We start from the raw sequence: 21,060 nt of genomic DNA, 5'->3' as shown, positions 1-21,060 counted from the left end.
CTCCCAAATCATCAACCTATCCTATCTCTTTCTTCCTGGAGTTCTTAACTCACAATGAAAAGACTGAATAAAAAGGGTCTCCCGAGGTATGTATTAAACTCAATGAGCTTAATTACATTCACGTTCTGATTCTTCCACTTTATGATGCAGGTAAAAAGTGTGCTAGCTGATAATGATTCACATGAACCTTCTCCATCTTCAAAGAGCACCAATTAATTGACATTTGGCCGGACAATGAAGAGCGTGGAGGATCTCAGTAATGAATAACACAACAAAAGAGTCACACTCATCAACAAGATGGATGTTATCTGATGAAACACATTTATCCTTTAATATGTTCATTTCATCTTCTGTTTTACCGACTTTTTGCTCCAGATCAAGTCCTGCTTTATCAAAATCAAACCATCGAGCATCAAGTCAGTTTCTGCCTTCAAGCAAACAGTAATTGTGAAAAATGAATATAACTTTGAAGTGAATTAATACTTTAATTCAGCAAGGATGCACTAAATTGATCAGTAAAGACTTATTTAATGTTAATGTTAGAAAAGATTTACATTTCAAATAATGCTTCAATGTTATTTCCTGTAAAGGATCAATAAAGTATGTAATCTAAATCTAATATCTGTTCTGTTGAATTTTCTATTCATCAAAGAATCCTTCTAAAAGATCATGTGACACTGAAGACTGGAGTAATGATGCTGAAAATACAGCTTTGATCACAGAAATAAATTACATTTTACAAAATATTCACATAGATAATAGTTATTTTGAATCGTAATAATATTTCACAATTTTATTGAATTTACTGTATTTTTGAATACAGTAAAAAAAAATTGTCCTTGGTGAGCAGAAGACTAAACTTAAAAACATTACCAACTATGAAAATATCAAAAATTCCTGAACATTAGAAACATCAAATCCTGAAGAGCATAAAAAACACTTCAGGGCACTTCAGTTTCAGGGCTGCATCACAAGAGTGAACAGCATTTCATTCACATTCTCTCTAAATATTCATCATCTGTCCAGATGTGCTTCAGTCGTCATGGTAATAATAGCATCCAATCGCAGCAGCTCTCAGAGGAAAAACTCTGACACTTCCTGTTCTTGCTGACTGGAGCATGTGACATGTAAAAACAGCACTTCCTCTTTAGTGTGCACAAGAGTTTTGTGTTTACCTGCTCAGTGTCTACAGATCCTCTGCCATTTAAACATTTCACGACATTTTAATAGTGTCCAGCTAGGAACAGACACTATTAGAAATAAAACTGATAAGTTTGTGTCCAGTGTCCAATCTTGATTATCTAAACAGAAATGATTTGATGAAATTGTGTGTGTGTGAAATATGACCAAACAGAGAATAGAAACATTATAATTAACAAAAGAGAAAAATAATTTTAATATATGCATAAAAATATATTTTCTATTTTTTTATTATAAAATATAAATAAAATATATTTACTATAAAACATTTGCATTCTTTATCGTAAAATATGATTTAAATAGAAGCATTTATTTATCATATAGTAAATGGAGTAGAATAAATTTAGTATCTGTGTGAAAATTGTTTGCAAAAAAATGCATGCATAAAGAGCTGGGTTTCCATGTGCTTGAGCCGTCACTGCAAAACTGATTACAACAGATTATGATCCATCGTGTACTACTGTCCTCTTTAACAGACCCTTTAGCACCTCAACAGTGACCTTTCACTCAGCTCACATTCTGTGATCATTGCGTGAGGATGCTGTCACTGCACACTCATGCATTCAACAGAAGCTCACCGCAGTCACGCATGCTGTGCCAGTATTTGTGTAGCTAATTAGATGTGTTTATACAGGCCAATGGTGAAAAACAAAGGGTGGAAGTTTGACATGCATCTCATTTGACATGTTTACGAGAAGTCAAGCGAGCTTTAGATGCAACAGAAATTTAGAAATCTATTATATTTTTGAAAATGTTCAAAATGTGGACAAGTTGGTAATGATAGTAATGGCTAAAATATTATTATAACATACATGTTAATTTCTATTTCAGAAGTTAAAAATAATAGTTTTGACATTATAAAGTCAAAATTATGAGATACTAAATAACTAAGACATAAAAATGTAAACAATGTTGAAGTCATAATTATGACAAAAAGCAAATATTAGGAGATAAAAAAAAGTTGAAATAAGGACATGAATTTATAATTATATAAAAAGAATTATATAAGAATTATGACAAAAATAAATATGAGATTTAAAAACTAGAAATTATTATAGAAGTTATATTATAAATTAAGTAGAAACTAGGAGATAAAATACACAATTATGGCATAAAAAATCAGAAACTACATACTAAGTAAATTAAATAAAAAGTCAAAGTTATGTCCTTATGACATATAAAAATAGAAAATATGAAATAAACAGAAATTAGTAGATAAAAAGTCATATTTATGGTAAATTATGATATAAAAATTATGCAATAGAAAGTAAAATTAAATTAAAGTAAAAAGTCAAATTATTATAGTCATTATGAGCTAAGGCACAACTATGCCAAAGCATAAAATAATAATACATAACAATCAAGAAATATTTATTTCTATCTCTTTATTTCATCAAAACAACATTGTTACATACATTTAAGAAAGACCGCTTTGCAAAAACATCAAATTGCTCATAGCATCATAAACCAAACCCAGTTCGATATTAACAATAAAACGTCATTTGTACAATAAAATATCTGTAATCTCAAAATAATCTGTGAAACTCCGATAGAAAGAAAACAAATCAGTAGAAAGATAACAGTTTGGTTTTATCTGTGTGTGTAGTGATTGGTCAATGTGCGCATCTCTGTTAGAACGGAGAGAAAATGGACTGTTAAATATTCGTCGTGTTTGTTTGACCTGCAAACATTTTTCAGTGAGCACCTGAGGGACAACAAACATGACCTTACTGCGAGTCTAGGAGTCGTTTTTTTTTGCGTATTTCAAGGTGAGTTGCATTAAAAGTACGATCCTAACCGCTTTAGACCTCAAATTAACTTCTTGTGGATTTTGTTTTGCTAAAAGAAGTTCCTTAAGTGAAGAAACCTGAAGAACATCTCTGAAACACTGGTAGAGGAGGTATATCAGGAACTATATCCATCTGTAAACAGATCATGTGGAAAAATGCAAAGAACTTAAGAAATGATTAAAGATTCATCTTGTTCTAAAACTCCCAACATAACGAACAGTGAAATGCAAAGTCTGTCTGAGACGTTTAAAACGTTACGAATAAAAGTACTGCCACTGAAAAGATGCAAAGAGCAAAAGACTGAACTAAAACTGAGGTAGAAACGTGGAGTGTGTAAACCAACAACATAGAAATTAGCTGAGAATATGCTCATCCTCAGGCCATCCAAGATGTAGATGAGTTTGGATTATTGTGATGTTTTTATCAGCTGTTTGGACTCTTATTCTGATGGCACCCATTCACTGCTGAGCAACCATTACAGAGCCAGTGATGTAATGCTACATTTCTCCAAACATGATGAAGAAACAAACTCGTCTACATCTACGATGTCCTGTGAGTGAGTAGATTATCAGCAAATAAATATTTTGAGGTGACCTGTTCCTTTAACCTTGAATGTGTTCAGAATTCCAATTAACAGGCGTCTTTATAATGAAACCAAATACTGAACACATTTTTTCGGATATCTGGCACATCTCTAAAGTATCTGGTAGTGTGTTTAGGTGAAGAGAATTCAAGCTACAGTGACTCACAGAAACAGCATCATGCAACATTCCGTACGGAACACGAGGCGCTACATTTCCTTACAATTCAAACTGTTCCATTCCAACGGAACAAACACATTCCAGACAACGTGAAAATAACGTCCATTTTTTTTTTTTTTTTTTTTTTTTTTTATGTGAAGAGCAAAAAGGAAATAAGACATTTTGCTACAACAATGTGAAGACTGTCAGATGAAAACCAAGGCTAACAACAACAAGTTATTTGATCCCTCACCAAATAAGATACACATCTACAGTCGAGTCTGCATAGAATTCAAATAATCTCCTGTTCAATGCTATTAGTACGAAAAATAGTCTGCGTTTTGCTTATACCTGACCTGTATCTTGACAAAGAATATATATTTTGGATTAAAGAAAATGTAATTATTTGACAAAACTTGCAACTGAATTTAACGGATCCTGTCAAACAAATAAGACAATAAAACAATCAAAAGAAAATTCAAAAATAATTTAAATAACAACACTTTCTAAAACTCAAAAATAAGGCACAGAGGTGATTCTGTTGTTTGACCTACAGGAGAGACAGGTGCCTATGTACCCGGTCATTCACATTATACCATTCACAGAATGTCTTCATGGTCGTAAGCTTTATAATAACTTCCTTCTCAGTTGTCCTGTGAATATTCTAGAGATTTCAACAACTTTCAATGGATCCTAGTGCTGCATTGTCTATATCTATCTATTTACATCTTTACTGTACGGTACTGCGCACCTACTGTATACTGCGTTAGGGCTGTCAAAATTGCTCAAAAATGACGTTCGAATATTCCCTCTAAAAAATACACGAATATTCGAACTATTCGAACATCTGGTTGCGCATGTTGTCAATGACGCGCATTACGTCAATAACAGGCAAAAATAATACAAAGAGACATAACTACTTGTATAGATAGTCTATTTAAGTTTAAACATATATGACAACGTATTACCTACACAAAAACAAGGAAATCAACTAATGGCCAAGACTGCAGACCTCACGCTCTCTCACCCTCACGTTCTCTGCGCATAATGGTTTAAATGAACAAACACATTTTTGTGCAAGCAATTTAAGGTCGCGAATGTGTTCCCAAATATAGCAGGCTTCATTCAGTGATTGAAACAAATATTATTAATATTAATTGAAGTTTTACAGCATATAGAACTGACATTGAATGCTCCGAGCGAGCTGTGCTGTGGTAAACATGGAACTTTTCCTTGGCATGAAACGATAAATAATCAAACCTCGGATCCATTGCTTGACAGAACTCCCCGAAGCGTGCCCCATCCACGATACTGATCGGTCTCATGTCCTTAAAAATGAACGAAATTAATTTATCCGTTATGGCCTCTTGTCATGTTGCAGACAAAGTGCTTGTGGCGGGCGATGCAAAGTAACGTTAAGTGTCAAGACGTGACTGTTTAGCTGGAGTTCCACACATTATGCCATGCTTATTTGGGTGCACATTTTTGAGATGTGACCTCATGTTGCTAGTTGTTGAATGGTATGCTAACTGTATCTTAAATAGCTTGCATACAACAATCTCGCGGGTCAACAATTTTACCTCATTTTCTCTGCTGCGGTTGAGTTGGGCTCTGCACTTGCTGGCATTAGTGTTGTCAAAAGAACCGGTACTTCGGTACCAAGTCGGTACTAAAAAAAAATTTATGTGACGGTACCAGGTTTCTTTAAGTACCGGTAGTACCGAGGTCCCGTTCAAACCCGGTTCAGCGCTATGATTTCCGCGCTATGTGTTCTGCGCGTCTCTGTGTGAATTAATGAATGGCAGGGACATGCGGGTTTGTTTACTACATAGACCGAAGCGCATGACGCTTGCATTAATTTTAGCATCTGAGCTTCAGAGTTCTCTCTCCATCAAGCGATCTGAACTTTTCAGTTCATCTCAAAGGACGCACAGCGCACCTGTATTTGATGCTCTGTAAACTCTTTGTGAAGACGCACGACTCACCGTCGCTTTACTGATAGCGCTGTTTCTCACACATGCAAAGAGAGAGAGAGCGAGAGTCTTACCACGCTGAATCGACACGCTATATGTAAACTATTCTTTGTCGTCTTCTCCTGTCAAAATAATTGAGTTCATTTAGAATTATTCATATTCATTTTCGAACAAGCAGAAGACATACCGGTTTCTCCGGTAGTGGGCGGAGCTAATGCGCAAATGGCAATTTAATTGGCTGGCGCTGTTTTTTTACCTTCCCTGTTTTGATTTCAGCAAATCAGTTTGACCGAACGCAGACAACGTGATTAATATTCATGAACCCAGCAGCTCATCAATTCATAGTGCATTGTATATACATTGGTATGATAGTAGAATTAATAGTAGTATTGTCTTTTAATAATAATTAATATGATCTATTACTATTTTTTTACAGAAACCCTCAATGACCAAAAATATCTTAAGCATCACCACCAGTCTTAAGTTCAGTTAAAATGACAAATATGCATTCATTAGGCCTAAAAGTTAATTTTTAAATAAAGGCATTGTGCTAGAAATATTACTATTATTTAGTAAAATGTATGTGATACTGCTACTACTGTTGAAAAAAAGTATAATACTTTATTTTTAAAGAAATAAATCACAATATTTCTTCTATGTTTTAATTTTATAGCAAATCCCCTTTATTTACCAAAAATAAAATTTTAAATTTCATAAATTAAAAGACAAATTAAATTTGGGTGAAACTTGTTTACTTTTTTTTCACAATTATATAACTTGTAGAAAAACTTTAAACACAGTTGTAAATAAGTATAAAGAATGACATTGGTTTTATTTTTAGTGCTAAAAAGTTATTTTTATTTTTAATTGGCATATTTTTGTTCATAGTTTTGCTTTGGTACCGAAATTGGTACCGAGAACCGTGGATTTTCACTGGTATCGGTACCGAATACTGAAATTTTGGTACCGTGACAACACTAGCTGGCATCTTCCATGAAGACGCGTCAACTTTCAGCAGTGATGCTGTGCCAGACAGTGCGACTCCTGTGAGGCTGTGACCTGTCCCTGAACCCTCAGGCGCTAGCGCACCCACTCGCAAAGCAGACAACCATGCCTCTACTACCGCGGGCCTTTTTTCCACATTTTTTTTTTATTCGAATATTAATTTTCACCTTTCGAAATTCGTTTTTTTAAAACTATTCGAATACATTTTCGAATTTATAATATTCATTGACAGCCCTATACTGCGTTATGTAGTTTTCACAGAGATTCAGAACGGATATGTTTGTTTGAGGACATGTGTCTAAATCTGGTCCACGTGAAATCATTCTGGTGAGATCTGAGCAGGAAAAAAGCATGGTCAGTTTGGAAGACTTGCAAGAGGAATCCGACGCACCGGAGTAGAAAAAGCGTGTTAATAATAATAATAACAACAATAAAAAAAACCCTGCATAGCATTTCCTTGTGAGGGGTTTTAAATGTAGATGTCAAGTCATTTGATTTCACTTCTGTTTTTTGAAAGCAGTCACGAAATGAAATTCACAGTTCCAGGATCCGCTGTCCCTTTTTCATTTCCATCAGTTTACAGTCCTGCTCTGCAAACCTGTAGAGAGAGCAACACGAGAGAAACAGTTACTCAACCATACACAGCCATTCCCAACAGATGATCTTTTACAACACTTCAATCAAGAAATAAAACTAAATTCATGCTTTGGCAAATCAGAATCCTGAAAATGAAGTTCTAATTAGACAAAAAGTCGAAATCATTACGTTTAAAGTAGAAACTCTTTAATTGAAATAATTATTTGACATTATAATTATTACGTAGAATCTTATAATTTTATCTTTTAGTCATGCTTATGACAAAAAGTCCATCTTATAATATTTTTCTTTTAAGCACGTAATTATTACTTAACATCTCATAATTGCTGCTCGTCTTAATAATGACATTTAATATTTTTTTATTTTTGTCATAATTTACATTACTTAGTATCTCATAATTCAAATTTATTCCATAATTTGGACTTTATCTCCTAATTTTACCTTTTAAGTCATTTTTAAGGTTGTAATCACTTAAAATCTCATTAACTTGATTTTTTATGTCAGAATTATGACTTTTTGTCTCATAATTGTAACTTTTTATGCCATAATTCTTGTTTTAATCTCATACTTAACTTGTGTCAAAATCGACTTTTATATCACATAATTGCTACTTATCTGAATTATGACTTTATATCTCATAATTTCTATGAATTCGTTCTGTCATCATTATGATTTTTTTTAGGCTGCAATAATAAATTAGCATCTCATTGTTTAGATTTATGTAATAATTTAGTCTTTTTCTAATCTCATAATTTTACCTTTAAAGTCACAATGTTCAAAAAGGTCACACATCTCTCTTAATATTTCATTTTGGACTTTTATGCAATAGTTACAACTTTTCTGTCTCATAATTTCAACTTGATATGAGAGCCACGCTCAGGCATACTTTGAAAGGCTTGCATGCTCAACTGCGTGTGAGACAGACCAGAACACTGAAAGTGCAATAGTTATATTTAGAAAGCATCATGAATAACTTATCTGGAAACACAATAATTCAGTGAGTCGGTGCGTGACAGGAATAGAGAAAAATCAACACACTAGAGAGAGCCACACTCATCGTTTGCACATCAGATCTCTTTAAAAACACGTCAGCTGGTTATTGATCACAGAGTGTTTCTATGATATATTCTAGATATTCTACTCAAGCACACTCTAATCACAGGCTACACATGCCTTGTTCTGTTGGTAATTCTTATCTGAGGTCCATGTGTCGGACAGCTGGCCAGTAAATGATTTACTGATGCAACATTGTGTCATCAGATCCGATTTCATCCTCGGCCAGCTATGGCTGTAAGCAATAATGCTGTCTGTCCAATTGGTTTTCTGAGTTTGCCCTGATCAAATATACTTTACAGTGATGTTTCTCACAGAAAGACTACATACACTAAATAGGATAAATAGACACCTTTAAAAAAAAAAAAAAAAAAAAAGAAAAAAAAAATTGTCAGATTTCCCTTGAAACAACTTTCACACAAAAATTACTACAATGAAAGAAAAAAATATATATACTTTAGAAAAATCCTTTTACTCTACCTAATTTCATGTTTAATTTAATTTAATGTTTAAAGTGAAAATTTTTATATTAAAATAAAATATATATAACTGAACTAATAAATAAAGTATTAATAAGTATAATTTACTATTAAAAATAAACACTTTAATAAATAAATTAAATGTATAAAATTATGAAATATCATTATGACTGAATATAATTTCTATAATGTTACACATTACATGTCCATTACATTGAGGTGTGGATTACAGAAAGTGTGTATTTTAAATAGTATTAAAAATAATACAACTGGCTGTAAATAAATGATCAATAGTAATAATAATAATAATAATAATAATGGTAAATACATGCAAGATATTTGTAAAAATAAACAGTATTAAAAATAATAAAATTAAATAAATCAATATATTTATGCAAAAAATATTAAGACATTTTATATATATATATATATTATATATAGTAAAATGTTCATTGTTTTAATTACAACTTCGAAAAAATAGCTTTAACTTATAATCTACCATTCTGCAAAGGGTTTTTTCTTTAACACAAAACTTTATACACAAACTTCATCTGATTAAAAATAACTCTTCTCAACAGTTTAAGATTTAGAATAAAAAAAAAGCATCCTCTGATTGGAAACATGTGCTGGAAAAACAGCATGTTTTAGCCCAATTATCAGCTAAATGTTATTCCTGCTTACATAACAGTCTATAAAACACTTGCTCCGGCAAAACCTTCCCAACAACCCTGGAAAACATGCCAAAACCAGCCCCAGCCTCCACAAAGGAGCCTGATTCTCCACAGCGCACATAAACAAAGGTAGTTTTGTGCAAGCTATGTGATCCGAAAAGAGACAAATGCTTTGATAACTTACAAATGATGTGAAAATCAGACTAATATTGGTGCATTCTAATGCATTTCTTACATTTATTGTAGTGTATGTTAGCACAGAAGCTGTAGTGTTATTATATAAGATTATCACGACGTGAACAGAGATGAGGAACACACTGTACATATTCCAGCTGCTCTGAGCTCAATGACCCACTTATCACAGAAACAACACAGACACCATTAGATGAGCAGCTCGAGACGGTTCTGTGTGTGTTGTGCTAGGAATCACTGTAAAATAATTATAACAAGTAACAAAGATCATTTATAAAACCACTTTGTCTATTCAGTGATTTGTGTGCCAATAATGTATTTGAATTACCTTCAATTGAAGCTTTTCTTAGCAATTATTGATATATAGACAATTGATTTGGATTACACAGATTATTCAGCATATTATTTAAATGATTAAAGTGTTTAATTGATTGAAAGCCCTACATTTTAATAAATTAAAGGGAAAGGGGAAAACGTGATCGCTATGATTCAAATATAACTGATTCAGCTAAACTGTTATCTTACAATACAAATAACAAACCCAACAAATAAATGCAGTATTAAAAATTATAAAAATTAATGTAAACAAATTGTATTTACAAGATGAAATTAAAAAACAACAACAATAAAAATAAATTAAATACAATAAATAAATAAAAACATTAAACAGGACTACACAAATTAAATATTAAATAAGTAAATTAAAATTTATGAAATATTATTGCATAAAAACAATGAAGAAATAAAATAATAAATATAAAAAATTACAAAATATTTTTAAACAACTACACATTTACATGCACATTACATTATTGAAGTGTGAATTATAAAAGCTATTAAATATTATGTACGAATATTTAAAATAAAATTATTAAAAATAACACCAAAAATAAATACATATTTAAAAAATATTAAATATTAAAATTTTAAGTTTAAAATGAATAAAACAAAATAAATAAAATTCTAAAACATTATTATTGATAAGAAAGAATATAATTTACACACATTAAATTATATTAAATAACACATTACACATTAAATAACATGTAAAATACAAAAATAAAAGTATAAAAAAATAAATAACAAATATAAAAATATTAAATATTACACAATTAAAGTTAAGAATTAATAAAATAAAATTCTAAAACATTATTATTATTATTAAGAAAGAATATAACTGACAAAGTCTTTCTTACAAACTGTACTTTTCATTCTTGTGGTGTGTGAATTACTGAAAACCTGCATTTTATTTTATTTTTATAAAAAAAGGAGAAGCAATATCATTAAAGCTCTATTTTCATTTCATTTTAATTCAGCACATTTGAGATCCTCCGTAGCCAGTAATACACACAGTATATGCACTATATACACCGCAGCAACTGAGACGCATGCAGGCTGGCAGGCAAAGAACAAAATGTTCTGAGCATAAGACCAAAGACACCTCCGTGTGTCACAGGCTGTCAAACAGGGGTGTATGGGGTTAGGGAGAGCGCAGCTGAAATAAGCTCTGTGTCCCAGTCTAAAAGTCTAAGGAACGGAAAGCGCTCGGGGTGTCAATAAGCAAATATACCCCTTTTACCCCCCTAAAACACCAGCCAGACTCGCAGCTCACTCCCAGCATGCTTGTTTTGACGAATGGCTCTTCCATTCAGGTCGACTGGGAGAGGAAGGAGGGTTTAGGCCCTGGTGTGTTACTGTACATAACTTCTCTATATGCTTGCTGAAAGATGTACACGTACCTAACAACTGCACACGACCCTCAACCAAATCATCATTGCATTTCACTGGAGATGCGTGCTAGACTGAGAGAGTTATTGGTTTTGAATGTTCTCGCCTCAGGACACCAATCCAGCGAGTTTTGATTAAAACTGTGCTTTAAAACGGCTTCTAAAACTCATTTAATTTCCTCTGGCCTTTTCAATTGAATCTCATCCAATGCAAAATCCATAAAAGAATGCAATATAGTCTGTGCGAACACTGACTTTGTATAACAATTGGTTCTTACCCAAAACATGAAGCATCTGTTTGCGCATATGAGACTTTGATGTAATTAAGACTTTTTCAAGTGTGCATTTTAAGCTAATAATGGCATTAGGAGACTTTAATGTCCTTTAATGCCATTCAGTGATTTATATGCCACAATATATTTTGGCGAGTAAATCTTATTTATTTTATTTTTTAATATAAATATTAAATATATACGCATGTAATATGTTTTTAGAACATATTCATATTAAGAATATTTTGATTAATCAGCATATTATTTAATTTGATTAAAAAAAATATATAAAAAGACCCTTAAGTTTCATAAAAAGAAAGGTAGAGTAAAACTATAATGACTATAATTATTAATAAAATATATTTATTACTGATTTTGTAAATTTTACTAATATGGATAGCAAATATATAAACAGCATAAAACAAAGAAATAAATAAATCAATTTTATTCATCAAAATAAAATAATATAAATATTGATATTACATTATTAATATATATATATATATATATAATTTACATAATATTACACACATTGCATTTACATTATTGTGGGATAAAAAGTGTGAATATTTTTACTAAAAAAAAAGGAGTATCATTAAACCTGAATAAACTGTGTTAAGTATAATTTAAATATAAATGCTAAAGTGGCTTCTAAAATACATTTAATTTAATTTTCCTGTGGCCTTTTGAGTTGAATTTCATCCGATGAAAAATCCGTAAAAGAATGCAATAATGTGATGTAACATGAAGCAGCTGTTTGGGAGCACGTCGTGCATTGAACGGAGACGTTATTGCCTCTGGCTGAGTGCATTCTGCTGCTAAACAGGTGTCAGATCTTGTTAATCAGATCACTCATGGAGCTCAGGGTGGGGCGGCAGAAAACCAAACAGGCCTGAGAGTTGTGTGATGGGTAGGGCACGGTAGTCTCGCAGGGTACATGTAAACCCTGAGGCCAAATACATGGCTTTGACGAAAGATGAGAAATTCATGAATAGACGAAGAACTCTGAAAAGCTCAAGATTTGCTTCTAGCTTGGATAAAAGTCAATTTGGCACCTACTTTAACACATAAGTAAATTTACCTTACTATCACTTCTATACTGTAAAGTCTGCTGGTGGTGTGCTGAAGAGATGACGTACTATTGTAGACCTATTTTTCTACGCAATTGTTTTGATAGAGAGAACCGGCTATACACTTTCTAGTTTCAATGAAGAAATTCTTCTTTAAATTCAAAATATCAGTATCAGATGTGTGCAAAGTGAGCCAGGTTTGGTTTTTGGCCACTGAAAATGTGTAAAATGAGATCTCAATATCTCTGGAATTGAACCATGTAGGGCTGTTAATACGTAAATAGCGCATTAAAAACCAAAAATAATGATTTTTCTCCAATATAATTTGGCTCCACATCTAAAAAATTGTTGACGCCCCTCTACAAAACAGTGGATTACTCTAGTAAACATACATCTATGACACTGAACATTATGGCTTTCGTCACAATCCATACTTGTCTTTCTTCAGAAAAAAAATATATTTATTTTTATTTATATTAATAAACAAAATAAAATAAAAAAAACTATGAGCCATGGGAGTTTCTGAAATTTGGTTGATTTGACACGGAATAACCCTGTTGGGTTTTGGTCGAGGGAATCGAGGTGATGCTAACCTATGGGTCGGGCAACAAAAATAAAATTAAAACCTCTTTGACAACCCAAGAGTGGTCTTGTTTTTGTGCATTGTGGGATTTAAACTGCATTTGCTCTTGAATATTTTGATCTGAGGTTTACAAAAATGGTGAATACAACATCTGAAAGGACAACAAGAAACTGCAACCCACCTGAAAAAGTTGCATGCTTGTTTCGGCCAATCGGGTTGGCTTACGCCGCACATGTGACTTGATCCATTCTAACCTCCAACTGAAATGCGTCGGGTCGGTCTTGTGGATTGACCGCCAACATGTCCAGCAGAAGCCGCTTGACGCCTTCAGACATGATGCTCCGGGTCTTCTGTGGGATGTTCAGGACCATCTTTGGGTTCTCTAGCAGGGCCTCGCCCACCGGGATGATCTCGGTTCCCTGGCGAACATATGTGCCGAGGAGCTCTCGCTTGGACTCGGCGTCGATAAACGTGATCCGTTCGATCATGGCCCAAATGATGATCCCGAGCGCAAAAATGTCCGCCTTGGCAGTGTAGTGGCCCTCCCACACTTCCGGAGCCATGTAGAAGTCAGAGCCGCATGCTGACGACAACCAGAATTTGTTAATGTTCACCATGTTTTTGTTAACCTGATTGTTGCCTTCGTTCTCCATGCAGCTGAGTCCCGCGCAAACCTTGCTGAGGCCGAAGTCGGAGACCTTGACCACCGGACTGCCGGATTTCTGCGAGATGAGAATGTTGTCTGGTTTGAGGTCCCGGTGGACGATGTTGTTCTTATGGAGGAAGGCCACAGCGCTGGTCATCTGCTTCATGAAGATATGGTTAGTCCGTGGGTTGGGCCGCCGGGAGAGGATGTACTGGTTCAGGTCCCCGCCGTCGCAGAACTCCATAACAAACCAAATATAACACGGTTCCTCTGGGTAGCCCAAGATACGCTCACCTGGAAAGATAGTAGAATACGGTTAGCATGCTTTATTGAGAGAAGGCTCTGCTGCTCACCAAGACTGCATTTAAAAATACAGTAAAATCAGTAATATTGTGAAATATTATTCAAATTTAAAATCGCTGTTTTCTATTTGAATATATTATAAAGTGTAATTTATTTCTGTGATGCAAAGATGAATTTTTTAACATCATTACTCCTGTCTTCAGCTGGAGTAGAGACACTTCTGCTCAAAAAAAAAAAAAAAACATTAATTCATTCATTTCTTATTATTATCAGTAAAATTCAGTCAATCAGAATGAAAAGCGGTTACATTACGTAGACCGATTAATCATTTAAAAGAAGATCAGAAATGGTCATTCACAAAGTCAATGATAGCATCTAACATATAGCATCTAATCTTTTAATTTTTTGGTACTTTTAAAAATATTTTTAAAACATATCGGAGAACAACAATGCCATTACAGTATCACTGAGATAATGTTATGATTTTAGTAACTATATTTTCTGTTTATTATTTATATCTTTGTATATATTTTGAATTATATATATATATATATATATATATATATATATATATATATATATATATATATAAATGAATGAAAAAAATATATATATGAAGTTTTAGTAATTTTGTTGCACATTTGTAACATTATTATTTAACACTTTTATATATGTACATATGTAATTTTATTAGTTTTTATTTCTGTTTCAGTTTTAGTTATCAAGTTAAACTACATTTTTTTTATGTTAATAAAATAGATTTTTTTATTTTAATGCAGATTATTTCAAGTAATGTTTTTTTTTATTGCTTTAGTTTTAATTAACTCTTATAACCCTGGTTAGAACTAGCATTTGAGGTAACTGTAAACCACTGTTGGCAAATCAAAGCCGCTCCATAATCTCCTTGTGTGCTTCAGTGAGTTATTTGTGCGGAGTCAGGAGAAACGGCTCTTTATTGAATGTCACTGGTCTCGAACTGATAAGCCGCACTCTTTCGGTCTCATTAACAAACAGACAATGTTGTGTTTGATTAAACCCAGTTCTGTTCAAACCACTGTGGCTTTACTCTTTATATCCCAAGCCTTAGAACTACAGTGTTGGTTTAGCGTACTCAGACAGGCTAGCAAACCACCAATCAGACTTCAGCTGAGCAGCACGTTTGGAGGACTTCTCACACACACTGTATGAGAGTAAACACTGATAATCTGCCAGCATTCTGTGATAAATAACACAGCTTAACTTCAAGAAACAAGGGGTTGGCAAATGCATGGAGAACGGGTGGACTGTGACCCATACAAATACTGTAAGAACTTCAACACTTGGGAATGAGAATGAATGACTAATAAATCAATACATTCAAATTAAAAACAAGCTATTAAAATAAAAAAAATTAAGAACGATTAACTACTTGGACCTGTTTGCTCTTTAATAAATAAAATCTTAAAAAAAAAAATACATTTAACACTTAATGTCAAAACTATATTCAGGGTTCCCAGGACCATGGGAATATTGCGGGGAACTTTAACTGTCAAAATTTCCAGGACTCGAAAAATCATGGAGAAATTTTTTTTTTTTTTTTTTCTAAAGTTATGCACCACTCTAAAACATTTAATGAGCTAAAAATAGTTTTTTTGTGATCCCTACGACTTAATTTATTTCCTTATTTCTTACAACAAAAATAAAAAATAAATCTGTGTCCGGTAACGTGAACATCTGAATGTGTTGTAAAATTATTGAAATATTAACTTAAAAATTCAGGAGTTACTTTAAGTAAATATTTAAGGTCAAAGATCCCTGTTATAAAGCAAGGCACGAGCGGTAAATATGTAAATGTCCTGTAATAAATATAAAATCTTAAAAATTCATGGAAAAAAATTGGGGAAGTTGATGCACCATCCTTAAACATTTAATGTGGCAGAAATGGTTCCTTTCCTAAATGAATCTTTATCTTGTAAATGTGTGCAAAAGTACATCGACTCCGACAGTACATCTATTAGAAAAATAATGGAAAAGTGACTCAAATTTTTTAAATTGCACACAATGATCAAGAAGAAATATTTTAGGTCAAAGGGGTCTGGCTGAAGAAAAAGAAAAAGGGAATTCTTGTTATAAATTAAACTCTGTAAGTGTGTTTATTGGCCAAACTGACCTACTGATGATCACAGGTCACAAACACAAAAATCTGGCATGACATATATCAATAATTCACAAACACAAAAAAGTTGTGTAATATAAATAATAGTAGTAATACACATTTGTAGAACAACATTAGATGACTCAAAATGCATCAGGGAAATCATTTATACTGAAATAATTTCTAAACAGGGCTGTCATGTGAGGATTATTTCCATTGTGAACGAGGCCACTAAATGGTGACACTTACATAACCGCAGTCAGCACAAAATAGATCCTGCTACAGCTGAGCACAACCACAAACATGCAACACACCAAACGCCGAAATGCCATTTAAAAAATGATAAACTTCTTAAAAAATCCCGTTCAAAAGCATGTTGATCGAGTACAGCATGTCAGAGTGCAGATGCAATTAATGTTAAAACTATTTTCAGGGTTCACATGTGCATGCAAATATCAGGAACAATTAGGATTTCCAGGCCTTTAAAAGTAATACAACTAATAAAAATGTCTAAAACACAGATTGAGCTAAAACCGTAAATGCTTGCAAAAGTACTTGTATTCTGCTCAATGACAGTAGACTTTAATCTAATATGATTTTGACAACAGGCCTACAAATGACATGAAAATTACCACATTATTAAATCTACTAGAAAACCATTGGAAAAAGTGAAATTGCCCACAATCATCAAAGTAGAGGTGAACATCCAAACTGGCCTGAATGGGAGTGAAGGGGTTAATGCGTGATGGGTACTGGAACATGATGTTCCCTCACACACAGTGTGCCTTCTCTTCCTACTTGGTGCACGTTTAATAACATGCATTTAAGAAGCACAATAACACATATTATGCAGTGTGGGGCTTCACATGGTTACAAAGTTGCATTGCTTTTATGCATCTCAGCATGCATACAACCACTTAGAAAAATAAATCAGATATTAAACAATATCAGCCACATTATGAATGATGCATTCAGTGCAAATGCTTTCAAACTTGTGCTGTCAGCCATGTGGTTGTTCAACTTAACTTACCTTTCAGTGAGGTTTCCACTAATCTCAAATACTGCTTGTTTCGTTTGTTCCCGTGGCTCATTTTCTGTGCCATCCCGTTTCTCTGCAGCACGCACTCTTCCAGTTGCACCACGTTCTCGTGCTTCTTCTCCAGGCTCGCCAGGGCCCAGAACTCGGCCAGCGCCAGCTCAACTTTCTCGGGCGCGTCGCAGCGGAGCTTCTTCACGGCCACGCGGGCTCCGGACCTGCAGGCGACGGCCTCGTACACCACACCGTAGCTCCCGCGACCCACCTCCCGGATCAAGCTATACCTGGGTGTCTTGAAGAACATTGCGGGATGGAGAATGTCATGCTTGAGGAAGCCCGTGGAGAAACAGTTGCCTTCCTCCATGAGCTCCTCCTCATCCTCGTTGGTCTCCACGGGCAGCGGCCGCAGAGCCTTACCTTCATCCCGCCTTATGTGAGCGCTGGGCGGCTTGGCTCGCTTGCAGCCCCGCCGGAGGCTCGTTATTCTTCTCTCCTGTGTACCGTTACGAAGCTCCATGAGTTTAGCACCCCCCGTGTTAACATATGTGTCGGGGCAATACTCCTATATCTCATTACGTCCCTGAAAAGCTGCGGGCTGAGAGTTGTCGCTTTCGTGGAAACTCGACAGGTTCGTTTTCGTGTTTTTCGTCACTTCTTCTATCAAGAGTCTGATATAAACAATAACAACTTCAACAGGAGAGCGCGGAGGGGGCGTGGCATCAGCGGCCTGTTCCATTTCATTCATAACACGGGGGAGGCGTGTCACAAAGTTTAAACCAATATACCTATAAAAATTGAATAACATTCAAGGTTAAATGTTTTCTTTTAATGAATGCATTTCGTAAATAAGCTAATCGTTCCATCATGCACAAGAAGTGTTTTCTGACAAAATCAAAACAAAATCTGACAATAATTTGTTTTTATTTATATAAGTTTAATAAGGGGAGCGGGTATAATTGTAAACAGGATGACATCTGGATAAAATAAAATATGATGCACAATAAAATCCATTAATATATTTATAAAAAATGGGGCATAAATACCCTGTTTTAATTTATAAAAGAAGAAGAAAAATAAATAAATAAAAGTCATGTTTTGTTTGTGTGTTAACAACAATAGCTGTAAAGCTAAGTGGTAAAGGTTTTTTAAAGGGATAATTGGGGTAGTGCCAATTATTTTATGTTTAATTTTATGTTTGTGTTGTTAATGTGTGATGTGTTTTAAGTATTAATGTGGATGTATTGATGTCACCAGTGTCAAAGACAAAAAAAAGGCCAATAAAGTTAATTAATTATCTAATTTATACTATATGTTGTTTATGTGTTTATTATTGATCCAGGAAAAAATAGAAACTAGGAAGTACAATAGAATAAACAAAATACATTATATAATAATAATTATGATTATTATGTAAATAAAATTATATAAAGTTAAATAAAAATGATGATTGCAATTAGTAAAATATTTTACAAGTATCTTATTTTTCAATATATATATACACACACACACACACACACACACACACACACACACACACACACACACACACACACACATTGCTGTACACTAAATGTATCTGACAGAAATAGTAGATTAATTACATAATAAAAGCCCTCACCCAGCGTCATTCTAATATTTTAAGCAGGGGGAACCCATGGGGGAATGAAGTGGCATATTTGCGCTTCAGCAAACATGAAGTGTTAATAATAATGATTAAAAAGAAACGTTTATGATATGTTCGGTGTGAGTTGGTGCGGGAGCTACAGCGTGTTCCCGCAGCCACGCACGCACGGACCGTGACGTCATTCATGTGCGTCTACGTTTCTTTGTGCCAGCTTTGTTTTCTTTGTTTTTGTTATATTCGTTCTATCACAGTACGTGTTTATTCATATACTAATTTATATTTTATAATATATACTAATTAACTGCTTACATGTAATCTGGATTAAACCTAATCAGTTTCCGAAAATTAAATTATTGTAATTAGATCAAATTACATTTTTAAATACTTGTAATCAGACAGATATTTTTGTACTTTTTTAATCGATTACATGATTATATATTATTCACACAATTCATAATTTTTAAGTAAGTGTTTTATTTTGATTGTTGTTATTTTAAAGTGATTTTATGATTTTAATTATAAGCTTTTCATTAAACTAACAATGCCCCTGCAGATCTTACACAAGCACCAGTTTTGGAAACCTTGATGTAATGCAATGTTTAGTGTTAACAACAAGAGATTTAATATATTTTCTCTTTCTTTGCAGTTTATATCAATATGGTACAATATTATACTATTTAAATTAATGTCATAAGTGAGTTAAGTCAAGAGTAATAAAAGTAGTATGATTATATTACCTGAAATGTGTAATGCAATGGTTTATTTTTTGTTTATTTATTTATTTACTTATTTATGTCATGTAAGTTGGAATCAGTAACAAATAATTTTTATGTACTCTACCCATATATATATATATATATATTTATATACATATATATATATATATTAGGGGTGTAACGGTACGTGTATTTGTACCAGACCGTTTCGGTACAGGGCTTTCAGTACGGTGCACGTGTGTACCGAATGACCGAATGCAATATTTTGTGTGCAGAACATAGGTACATTTTCGTGTTTCCAAACGAACATATTAAGTGGCGGAAGTCTCCGCGTTCAGCGCAAATCCCGCCCTGCAGCTCTAAGGCCGGTGACACACTGGCTGCGTGTCGTGAGCGTGGCGTTTCTGCTGCGTGTCAGTTGCGTGATGGCTGCTTGGAAAAAACTAGGAAACTAGGAAAAAATTAGCATAATTCAAACGCAGCTCCCGTCGGCATTTAAACAGACCTTTGCTCTTAATTCTGATCGCTCCAACCCTATAACGAAATCTGAGCAGGTCTACAAACTGAAACTGTTGATGCTGCACTTTACACTTTGGAAAAGTTATATATATATTTTTAAATATGAGCAGGCCTAAAAGCTGGTGATTGGTAATGCTGCACTGTAATCATAGTTATTTATTTATATTTTTCATTATATTTTATTATATGATATTGATTTGAGACTGAGAGTATTTTATTTAGTGGAGAACTTTGCAGCAGTATTATATTTCTTATTCTATTCTATTTTTTATTTTATATATATTTTATTAAAAAGTATTAAAAAAAAGTGTAAACTAATTGTTAAAAAAAGTTTATAGTAATAAACAACCTGCAGTTTAATGTTTGCATTTCTTTCCCTTACTGTATCGAAAATGAACCGAACCGTGACTTTAAAACCGTAGTACGTACCGAACCAGGATTTTTGCATACTGTTACACCCCTAATATATATATATATATATATATATATATATATATATATATATATATATATATATATATATATATATATATATATATATATTGTCACAACAGGCCATTTCTTTAATGTTCTTTTAATGTTCTTGTAAATGAAATGTTTATTAATTTCATTTTAAAAATTAATTTCTTAATATTTAATCATGTTCGTAGATATAGATGTTGACTGTGCATATCAGTTTAATAATTTTTCTTCTTTTTTTTGGGAAAGTCATCATGATTCTAAATATGAT

The 21,060-nt window shown here is 33.2% G+C and overlaps 1 protein-coding gene and 2 long non-coding RNA genes across 3 annotated transcripts; 1 reads left to right on the top strand and 2 right to left on the bottom strand.

Moving 5' to 3' along the window:
* Positions 1-2,568: 2,568 nt before the first annotated feature.
* LOC132128891 (uncharacterized) lies at positions 2,569-4,176 on the bottom strand. Its single transcript, XR_009428406.1, has 2 exons — positions 2,674-4,176; positions 2,569-2,630 (listed from the first exon to the last, which is right to left on the bottom strand). It is a non-coding gene; the product is annotated as an uncharacterized LOC132128891 (long non-coding RNA).
* Positions 4,177-4,378: 202 nt separating this feature from the next.
* LOC132128890 (uncharacterized) lies at positions 4,379-7,130 on the top strand. The gene is made up of 2 exons (XR_009428405.1): positions 4,379-4,504; positions 6,961-7,130. It is a non-coding gene; the product is annotated as an uncharacterized LOC132128890 (long non-coding RNA).
* Positions 6,963-18,173, bottom strand: LOC132128888 (serine/threonine-protein kinase 35-like). The gene is made up of 3 exons (XM_059540275.1): positions 17,466-18,173; positions 13,534-14,292; positions 6,963-7,306 (listed from the first exon to the last, which is right to left on the bottom strand). The coding sequence occupies exons 1-2, from the start codon at positions 17,986-17,988 to the stop codon at positions 13,574-13,576; spliced, it is 1,242 nt and encodes a 413-aa protein (XP_059396258.1). The 5' UTR covers positions 17,989-18,173; the 3' UTR covers positions 6,963-7,306; positions 13,534-13,573.
* Positions 18,174-21,060: the final 2,887 nt, after the last annotated feature.

This window comes from Carassius carassius, chromosome 46 (genome assembly GCF_963082965.1).
Source record: "Carassius carassius chromosome 46, fCarCar2.1, whole genome shotgun sequence".
NCBI classification, from domain to species: Eukaryota; Metazoa; Chordata; class Actinopteri; order Cypriniformes; family Cyprinidae; genus Carassius; species Carassius carassius.
This window is presented reverse-complemented; position numbering and strand designations above follow the sequence as displayed.